The sequence below is a fragment of the Cynocephalus volans genome, chromosome X (genome assembly GCF_027409185.1).
Source record: "Cynocephalus volans isolate mCynVol1 chromosome X, mCynVol1.pri, whole genome shotgun sequence".
In the NCBI taxonomy this organism is placed as follows: Eukaryota; Metazoa; Chordata; class Mammalia; order Dermoptera; family Cynocephalidae; genus Cynocephalus; species Cynocephalus volans.
Window position 1 is genome coordinate 19,403,694 of NC_084478.1, and position 10,691 is coordinate 19,414,384.

The 10,691-nt window shown below is 44.0% G+C and overlaps 1 protein-coding gene across 3 annotated transcripts in view; it reads right to left on the bottom strand.

Moving 5' to 3' along the window:
• PIR (pirin) overlaps nt 1-10,181 on the bottom strand; it is a 99,449-nt gene extending 89,268 nt beyond the window's left edge. Inside the window, exons 1-2 of one of the 3 annotated variants that reach the window (XM_063083800.1) lie at nt 9,688-10,181; nt 8,031-8,161 (exon numbers count right to left, since the gene is read on the bottom strand). In XM_063083800.1, the coding sequence (XP_062939870.1) occupies nt 8,031-8,126 (96 nt within the window). In that variant the 5' untranslated portion in view covers nt 8,127-8,161; nt 9,688-10,181. The remainder of the gene's footprint in view (nt 1-8,030; nt 8,162-9,687) is intronic. The other 2 variants (XM_063083799.1, XM_063083801.1) reach the window with 2 other exon arrangements.
• Nucleotides 10,182-10,691: the final 510 nt, after the last annotated feature.

The following is a 10,691-nucleotide window of genomic DNA, read 5'->3' on the forward strand; positions in this document are numbered from 1 at the left end:
TATCAGAGGTGCAGAAAACATTAATGAGCTATTAAGTACTGACAGTGAATAAAATTACTGGACCATGCATTTATAAAAGCCATGGTTAATAGTAAAAAGTTCCAGTTATACTATTTAACTGAAAGAAACACCCTTTAGATCTTTACTTCTAATTATACCACATTCTCATTTTGACATAATTTATTCCTTTCACCTGACTGCAACTACACCCAACAAAATTATTCCAAACTTTAAGCCTTTTTTCTTTTACCACTTATGAAATATGACTTAACTGTTTCTCTTTAAGAGTTCTTTAAAAGAAATTTAAAATTTTAATTTTTACTTTGAACTTGTTTGATCAAAAAGTACAGGACATCACTACCACATGAGTTAAAACAAAGAATGGAATAAAAAACAAAAGTGGTGTCTATATAACCAACAAACTATGTTATAAGCCATTTTAAATATTTTACAGTTCTACATAGTAAGATATTAAACTGGCTCCAAGGTGCTACAATGTTTAGTATCTTTACTGCAAGCTTTAAACAATAGTGTTACTCTTCTCAACAAGTCGCCTCTAAGAAAATGGCAGTGCTCATAAGCACAAAAGCTGTTATATCCAGTAGGTGGAATTCTAGTCAGGATAGGAGAATTCTTTATAAAATTAGGTTTCAAAAATGCAGAATGTTGAGGACTCTGCCAGTCAAGATGGTGGAATAGACAGCCCCCACTGCTGCTGTCACTCTCTCCCACAAATCAACCAATTTACAAATATAAAAATGTAACATCAGCCAAGCTGGGTCCACTGGAACTCAGGGGAAGAGGAGGAGAGACCTACAGAGTTCATGAAGGGGGAGAAGCGACAATGAGAGAAAGAAAAAACTGCTCCAAGCATCTTGGGCTGTGGCTGCTTTATGGTTGGAGCTGCTGAGTGCACGGAGCAGGAGCCAGCGGAAGCTGCAGCTGTGCCCTATGGATGGAGTTACTTGGAAGTGGCAAGGGAGAAGAGGGCCTTGGTGGCCCCCAGGACATCAAGACCAGTAATAGGGTTCCCATGGACCCACACAGAAGTGAGGAGCCAGAACAGCTGAAAAAGTGGAGCCATTCAGAGGCTGGTGAGTCATCACAAGGGACCAGTGTAGGGCCCATCCCATGGGAAGTGTTTGGAGCATGGCAGTGGGGGAGATAGGCCCACCAGGAGAACACTGGGGCACAGCAAGGACAGCCAATCCATCCCCCAATCAGCACAGGACTACTCAGAGGAGGCTGGTCGGGAATGCAGAGTTGCATGGGGTGCAGTTTGATGAAAATATTCAGGCCCAGATCAGAGTTTCTACACAACCCAGGTGCACCAGGTCTCTGGAGAGCCAGAAGTACCCATAAGGTCAACCATTAAACCCTGAGCTGCACAAAAAGTCTTCCGTAGGGAAACAGCAGCAAAGCAGCAATTTAGCTCAACAACACAACTCAAATCCTGGTTCCCACAGAAAGTTCCCCCATTTTAGAAGTAAGCAAAGGACAAAAAATTAGTTCCAGCCCAGGCACACCACCAGTGCCTTGGGGCCCACCAGGTGACCTGAGGTATGGAGCCAGGGACTGGACCTCCCTCCCATAACCATGCACACTGCCAGTGCCTTAGGGCCCACCCAGGGGCCTGGGGCATGAAGCTGGGATTGGACACCCTGCCTGCATCCAGGCACATTGCCAGTGCCTCGGTGCCCACCTGGGGACACGGGGAATGGAGCTGAGGACCAGACCCCCCACAACCAAGCACACCACCAGCACCAAGGAGAATGCCAAAAACATCACCTCCATGTGGGTGGCCCCCTATAGCCACCACAGTAAACACAGCTACCGTGAAAGTGGCTAGACATCACAACCACCACGCTCATGGTCCGCCAGCCACTGGAACTCACTGACACAAGGAGAGTCACCAGTAGAGACCAAAGAAAAGGATAGGATGTCTGTCTCCACAAAGCCCATTCCAGACTGACAGAGGAAGCATCCGCTGTGTGATAATATGGGGGACCTAAACACACCTTTCAGGACTGGACAGATCATTTAGGCAATAAATCAACAGAGTAACCATTACTCTTTCAGAGGGAGAGAAGAAATCTAGGGTTATCAGTGATGGGCGGGGGGAGGGAGAGGGTGATAGGGAGAGAATGGATAAGGGGCATAAAGAATAAGCACAATTTGTAACAATATATGTACTAGTAATATTGATTTGATCAATATATGTCAACATTGAATCCCCAAAATATGTAAATAAATTATGATTCAATAAAAATTTTTTTTAAATGCAGAATGTCTTGATAATTACCACCATCTACAAGGCTAAAATCAGAAAAAATGCAGAGAATAGAAGTACTCAATATTATTTTGCTTCAAGAAAGGCAGAACTGATTCTATTCTAACAAACAAGCAATAATGATAAAAAGGTATGATTAATATATGTATCTCTTTTAAGCCAAAGCACACTTTTCACCTCAGAGAGGAAAATTCTGACTTTAACATTCTTAATTTCCCTTGTCCAGAATAGGATCCCATTTTAAACCTTTATCTGAATACAGTTCATAATGTAAAGTCATTTTTCTCCACAGGATGTTTTCATTGCAAGCTGCTAAATGACAAATGACTAAATCAGTTATAAAAATGAATTTGTACCTTACTAAATGCTAATTTACAATAACTTTCAATAGATAACAAACTTCTATACCCAATCCTAAAAGCCGGGAGGGGCTCGCAGAACCCACAGTCCCAGGAATCCGGGGTTGGCCCCACCACACCTTGAGCTGCCCGCACCGTGGCCACCTCCGCTGCTCAGGGTGACAAAACCAAATCACGGAAGTGGCCACCACCAGGGCCCCCTACATTGTCCCAGGGGCTTGGGCTCCCACTTCCTGCTCTGGGGTCTCCTTTATAAGGGCATTAACACCATTCCTGCAGGCTCCACCTTCATGACTTAATCACCACTAAAAGGCCCCACCTGCTAATACCATCCCCTTGGGGTTAAGATTTCAACATAAGAATGGTGGGGGCGGGGAGAGACACATTAGACCATATCAGCACTATCTGTCATATTGACTGCACTCACTTTCAATCCTTCTGGTCACCAATCCATATGGACACACACAGGAGGAAAGCCAGCACAAAAAGGAGACTGCAGAAGCCAGGGGGCTGGATGAGGCAAGAGTCAGAGGGATGAATTGTTTATCTGGCCAGAAGATGGGAAATGTGTGTAAGACACACTGTTCTTCCAACACAAACAAGAGTACCCTGCATTAGACTGCTGTACTAAGCAGAGCTGGGTATTAGTTTTTATCAAAGTTCCTGATATTCTCTAAACATTTAGCATGGATTCAACAACATGTTAAATAAACATGTGCTATCTATAGATAAGATCTGATTTATATGAGAACTCTGACTTTCTAAACTGTTTTGACTAAGTCCCCAACTCATCCACATCTTTCTCTTTCTACATATTAAACTGATGATCTTTCAAATTTTTCAAAACACGTAAGAATTTCCTTTCCTTCAAACAGTTCCAAAGCCTTTAGCTGCCAAATTCAGGTAGCAGCTTCCAAGCTATCTCTTCTCCCTCAGGCCTATGGCACTCCCATAAGAAAGCTCCAGCAGTCAGGCATTTTATTTAAATCAGGAAGCACTGAAAGTAGATACCAGGAATGGCAGTTCCTTGGGGACAGGGCTGATGCTATGTGTTTTCAGTGACACTACACTGAATTTAGAATAATTCTGTGTACATAGAAAGTACTCCACAAACATCCTGAGTGGTACCTGTTTTACGTCCCTAGCCTCTTTTGCAGCTAAGTGAGGCCATATGATTGGAATATGGCCACAGTGTAAAAATTATAAGGTGGGACTTTTAGGGAAATTACTTATTAAAGAAGGATGGACAGCTGATGTATGTCCTTTTGCCTTTCCCCCTTCCTCCTTTCTGTGCCAGAGGGCAAATGGTTGTTATTGCCCTAAGAGCTGTCTTGGACCATAAGGCAATGCACTACGAACATACTAAGTATTATGACCTAGCACAGAATGAGTGCGGGTCTCTGATAAGTATGGAGTCTCCAGGCCCACCCTGGGCTGCCTATTTTGGGGCTTTACAAAAGAGAAACACAAAGACTTAGTTATGTCAACCATTAATTTTGGAGGATGCTTTCTGTTACACACAGTTGAACCTAATTGTAACTGATACTGATATAAGGGCAATTGTGCCTGTGGTCAAGTGATTCTAGGCTAGCCTATATCAAGACAATACGGCAGCAGCAGAAGGGAGAGGCTCTTCAAGATAGACTCCAACAACTCAGACCACCTCCTCGGCTTACATAGCATCTAGACTGGGGCCTGAGGGTAACAATGAGAAGGCAGAAGGAAGCTGCCAGCACATATTCCAGACTGAGATCCAGATACAGCCTTGAATGGATTTGAGTTGTGACTCTATACCCCACTATCTTGACTCAATATCTAGAGACCATGATAAAGGAGAGCACCATCTAGAGAAGGTAAATCAATGAAGACCAAGATTAGTCAAGGCTATCTGATGATATTAAGAAATTCTTTTGATTTTTAAGCATGATAGTAGTTATATACATATAAACTTTAAAGGTTCTTGTCTTTTAGAGACAGACTGAAGTATTTATAAATAAAATGAAATGATGTCTGTGATTCTCTTCAAAATACTTCGAGGGAAGAAATAGATGGGGATATAGATGAAACGAGATCACCATAAGTTGATCATTGAGGATGCTAGAAACATGGAGATTCATTATACTATTTTCTCTACTTTTCTCTGTTTGAAATTACTTATTTTAAAAAAAAGAAAGATAAGTGCGGCCCATGGAGAATCACATTTCACCAAGGAGTGTCTGGTGGAAGGGGGAGTAGGACACAGAGGCAACACAGATGAGTAGTGGGTTTTCCTCCTGCTGGGAGCATGGAGGAACTTCCCCCTCACACCATGCTATTCAGCAATTCAATTCCGGTCTGGCTAGCCTGACTGTAATTTGTAATGAAGGGTGTGAGCCAGCCCCACTTCATCTCTTCTTTATTGTTAATCATGGAAAGGCTCAGTGAGAGCATTGTAAATTCCTCTCCTATCTCCACATTTGCAGTCATAGGAAACAGATCACTTGAGGCCACTAATACTGAGGACTATTGTAAACTCTATGCTAAAACAGCTTTGGGGTCCAAAGTTTATGAGATATTTCTTCAGAGGCATAAAGCCTTGGTGTAGAGAATTTGAACAGTAACCTCCTTGACATAAGATAGATGTTTTCATTCTCCGCTGATGGCAAGTTGGTAGAGTGCAGAGTGTGAAAAAATACAGCAGCAACCTAAATGGTCAAAAATAGGGTCATGAGTAAGAGAATAATGGTATGCTCATACGATAGGATATGACATAGCTATTAAAATGATGTGTGTGAAGAATTTATAACAACATGGAAGGTTCATATGCTACCACGTTAAATAAAAACATCAGAACACAAAATTGTCTATTCTATATAATGCCCATGATGTAAAATATACAATTATATAGAAACAAATGGAAACACCCTCTATCTTAATAGTGATTAAACCAGGTTGATGGGATTAGGAAAAATTCCTATTCATTTATTTTTCTTTAAGATAAAAGCATTACCTGAACAGAAGACTTCAATCAGTAGAATATGGGAGTCTTTAAAACATAAGTTTTCAGCAAGTACTCTGATCTGGGACCACGGATAAAATTCAGGAGGGTGGTAAACTTGGATTGGAAAAAAAATTACACCTTTATATTCACTAACCTCTAACTAAAGTTTTTTTTCTGGATTTTTTTTTTTTTTATTGTGGCAAAGTATACACAACATAAAATTTAGCATTTTTAACCTTTTTAGGTATACAGTTCAGTAGCATTAAGTACATTCCCATGGTTGTACAAACATCACCACTATGTCCAGACTACAATCCAATATTTTCTTCAATTACGAATGTAGCCTATGAACCACAGTAAATTACCATACCTGTGACTTTGTCACCAATAGAAATCAAAGTTATTTTCACGTGATATTACAGTTGTGAGTAGGTATGTTGAAATAATAGTTCATGTTCCTTTGAAATTAGGGAGTTATTAGGACTACCACCAAATCTTGTCATTTAATGCAAAATTACTAGACTACAAAATTGTTTTTTTAAAATTTTGTTAACTGTGTTTCAGTATGAAAGTTGTCCTTGGTGATCCTATACATCTTACTTATTTAAAAACATTGTTTTGAGAAGGAATTCACAGGTTTCAACAGACCACCAGAGGGTTCGCAGGACTAAAAAAACAAAATAAGAAATTCCCAGCAGATGTGATCCTGACAGATGGACTAATTAAAGTATTAGCTACCCTCAACATACAATAATCATTTACCAAGAGGTTTCTTTAGGGTCGCAGAATTCTTTCCAATTGCTCTGTTGGTGATGTAGCCTAGTAGAATACAACACCACCTCCATCTGCATCTCCCCAATGCATCTAGCCATTAGAATAGCCCTGCTTGCGTATATCCTTTGAAAAACAATGTTTGGTGGACCTCAAAAGACACTCTCTGATAAATAGGAAGCTAATGTTGGAAAGAGAAATGGCAAAGGCACAGATAAGAGATGGCCGATAGGGTTGCCAACTCTCCCCTGCCTCAATGGCCAATCAACACTATGTTAAGTGAAAATAAGCCAGACACAGAAAGACAAACACCGCATGATCTCACTCACGTGTAGAAAATAAAAAAGTTACATTCACAGAAGCAGAAAGTAGAATGGTGGTTACCAGGGGCTGAGGGGAAAGGGGAGTTGGAGAGATGTTGGTCAAAGTTACATTTCAGTTAGACAGGAGGAATAGGTTCAAGAGATCTATTAGTTAATAACAACATATTGTACACTTGAAAACTGCTAAGAACGTAGATTTTTAAGTGTTCTTACTACCAAAAAGATAAGTATGCAAGGTGATGCATATGTTAATTAGCTAGAATTGCCCATTCCACAATGTATGCATATATCAAAACCTCATGCTGTACACCATAAATATGTACAATTCTCATCAATTAAAAAAATATTTTTTTCTAAAAACATCAAATTCATCCACAACGCAGGGCAGTACTCACTGAGGAAAGCCGGGAGTTTTTTTAAAAACCCTAGGAACACCTTTCAAAGACACTTTGTATTAAAAAGTGGAGAAAGTAACCCTTATGTAATGGTATAAAGCTTAGGTCTAGCAACAAAGTAGCATGAAAATATCAGAGTAGAGTTTAAAAAGAGGAACAACGCAGCCTCACCTTTCAAAATGGAATCCATTTCCCTAATGTTTTTCTTCTTTTATTCATAATTGGTTTTTGGAATCTGGTATGATACTAGGGGCTATATTTCTTGGGCTATGACCACAATTTGACACCTTTCTGTGCATATAATTTTTTTTCTGGCAAATCCTAAGTTTCCCATATTATTCAAATGAAAACGTTCTCTGATGCTGAAAGACATCTACCGAACCTACAGTCACCTTCTCTGAGAGCTAGTCCCCATCTGCACTGGCCCCCCACCAGAGGTCTACAGAGCTGGGTCTCAGCAGTCTCTCTATGAATCCAAATCCCTGGCAGTGGCTTATTGGCTAAGAGTGGAGACCTCACCTACTCCATGCCTATCACATTCTCTCTTCTGAGAATTTGGAATTGGGACCCAGAGTTACTCCCCGGGGGCTGTACAGTGGGCATGTCTGGTGATGTGCATGCTGAGGTGGAGAGCAGGTCAGCCCATGGTAGGACGTGGGTATGCACATAGCAGCAGAGACATTCATGAAGCTCAGCTGCACCTGCCCAGGACCTATACAACCACATTATAGAAATCCCCTTCGGGCTGGGGCTGGTCAGCATGGGGTCCCAATATCGAAGTTTAGAGTTTGCACCTATGACACTCCACAGGGCAGCTCACTACCATCCTGGCCCCCTCTTCCCAAATCACCTTCAGTGTCCCACCAGTCCCTTCTGAAAAGAAAGCAAGGAGCAGCCACCCAACCAGCATACCTCGGGTCTGCCAATGCTTCTGCGGACGCGCGCTCCGACCCCTTCTGACTGCTCCCGGCTGAGCACCGAGAGAATAACCTTCTTAAAGGACTCCATATTGAAGTCTAAAAAGACAGTGTTCCAATGCTGAGCTATACAGAACAGAGGGCGAAAGGAGGGACAACAACAACAAAAAGTCATAAAGAGCGAACATCCAAGGACTACGAAATAAAGGATATTAACATTGGATGCCCAAAATAATAACAGCTGCAATTTATTGATTGCTTACCATGTACAGTACCTGGGTTAGGGGATTTAAAGCAAACAATAATGATGGTGAACATGTATGAGTTCACATGGTAGCCCACTAATTATTTACAATTATCTCTTGAACTCTTGCAGTATCTTGTACACGACTTAGCAATAACAGCTCTATTGTACACTAACCAAGAACCTCTGATGAGCACTTTATCTGTTTTACCTCAGTGAATTCTCTTGGCCAACCACACACCTCCCCTCCAGTGCCACCCCACGAGGTAGGTGCTACCAGTAAGGCCGAGAGACTGAGAGATGGGGGTTTTGTGTGGTGACATAGGGAACATGGAGAAAAACGAAGAGGTCCATGACTTTTAGCAGAAAAACATTGAAAGGGGTCTTCGAGGGTCATTGGATTCAAAGACCCATCTATCCCTGAAGTTTAGGGCCAACTTTTCAAGCAAGAAATCTAAGACTTCAGCTTTCTCATGAGGTCTTCCAGAGTGCGGGTAACTCATGGACGAGCTGCCCTTGACAATGCATCCCGTATTTCAGGACCCACCTATACCGTGTTTATTATTCAAAAGTATTTCCTCTTTTTGGCGGGCTGGCGGGGCGGGCGGGCGGGGGTGGGGGGGGCGGGTCTAAGTTCTAACCTGGGGACTATCACAGAACAAATAGAACTAACCCACTTTTCCACTTTACAGGCAGTACCCCCAGTCCCCTAAACCTCTTCTTCAAGCGAAACACAACCAGTTCTTTCAAAGATTCCAAGACAGGTGCTTTAGCAAAATGCAGACTCTGGCACCAGACAGCCTGGGTTTGCATCCCAGCTTCACTACATACCAGCCGTGTGACCTGAGGCTCTGAGTGCCTCAGCCTTCCCATCTGTAAAATGGGAGTAACAATTGCCTACCTGAAAGGGGTGCAGTTAGTACTATGAGAATGTTAGCTGTTGTTATTAAGAGGGGATCTATCCCGCAATATCCTCCAGTTGGTGGAGGCCTATCCTAAAATGTATCTGCCCCAGTAGGTAATCAATAAAAATTTATTGGGTGAAGGAATGTGGGGCCCAGAAATGAGTTTGATACTCAAGCAGCACAGGCCTGTCACCACTTATATACAAGCATCTAGAAAGTGCTTTTAGCCACGTCTAGGCTATTTCTGGGTCCTTCCAGATTCCTAGTATTAAATTCTACGCATGTGAGCAAACAAACCGATGAGGTACTTAGATCTCAGTGCTTTGCAGAAACGAAAGCAGCCAGCAGCCGTCTACCGCTTTCCCCAAATTTCAATGTACTATTTAAGCATTGCTCGTTATGTTCAGCAGGAGACTAAAGCGCGCTGGGAAGGCAGGATTTGCAAACCGATCGCCAGCCATGCCCCCACCCAGCCCGCCTCCGCAGGGGCCCCAGGTACTCACGCGGCGGCAGCGGCGGCCCGGGAACGAGGCTGCGGCGACACCTGGAGCCTCCGCGGGGCTGGGGGACGCGCGGAGCGGGCACCGAGCGCAGGGAGGGCAGGTTCGGAGGGTGCCACTCCAGCGGCCTCACCGTGACTCAGCGCTTTGCGGCCGACGGCCTCGGGGAGGGGGGAGGCGGGAGTCCCCGTTCCTCGGAGGCCCGGGCGAGGGCGACACTCCCTTGTTTACCTCCCGCGCGGATCCTCTCGCTCCGCGCTCTGCCCTCCGCCTCTCCCGGGCGAGCTCTGCTGCTCTGTGACATCCGCGCCCCTCCCGCCGGGAAGAGATGCGCGCTCGGGCAATTTGGGGGCGCGCTGGGCTCCAGGAGAGGCGCGTGGCCCGGGCAAGAGCTCTGATGGGGCAAAGGCCCCACCAACTCGGTCTTGTGGAAAACCTGTCTTTAGCTGGAGTCTGCTCGCCACCAAACCCGCAGCACCGGGCTGCAGGGGTTCGAATGCTGACTTCACCCCTTGGAGGCACCACTCCGTGGGGGCGTGACCTTGCACAGGTGGCTCGACCCTCACGTGACTCCTGTAAAATGAGGATGGCCATGATCATAGTACCAACCTCACGGGGTTGTAATGAGAACACCTTTGTCCCTGCCTCAAGAGAAGACACACTGTAGTGGGGACACAATTGGTTCAGAGGTTGGTTGGTGCTGGAATACAGTGGGCAGGCGCTGGAGAGTTTTCGCAAGAGAGCAAGGAGTTGGCACAAGCCAGTGAAGGATCTAGTTCATGGCTAGGATCACCAACCAGAGGCTCGGGCATGGCTGCAGTTTCTGTTCTCTAAAACAGCAGAAGGCTCACTGCCTGGTTTTAAGAAAGGAAAGAAAGTGGCATCTCTAAAACGAGGTTGGCACACTTTGTAAAGGACCAGATAGTAAATATGTTCGACTTGGCAGGCCCCATGTGTTCTCTGTCGAAACTGCTCCAGTTTGCCTTTGTAGCAAGAAAGCAGCCATA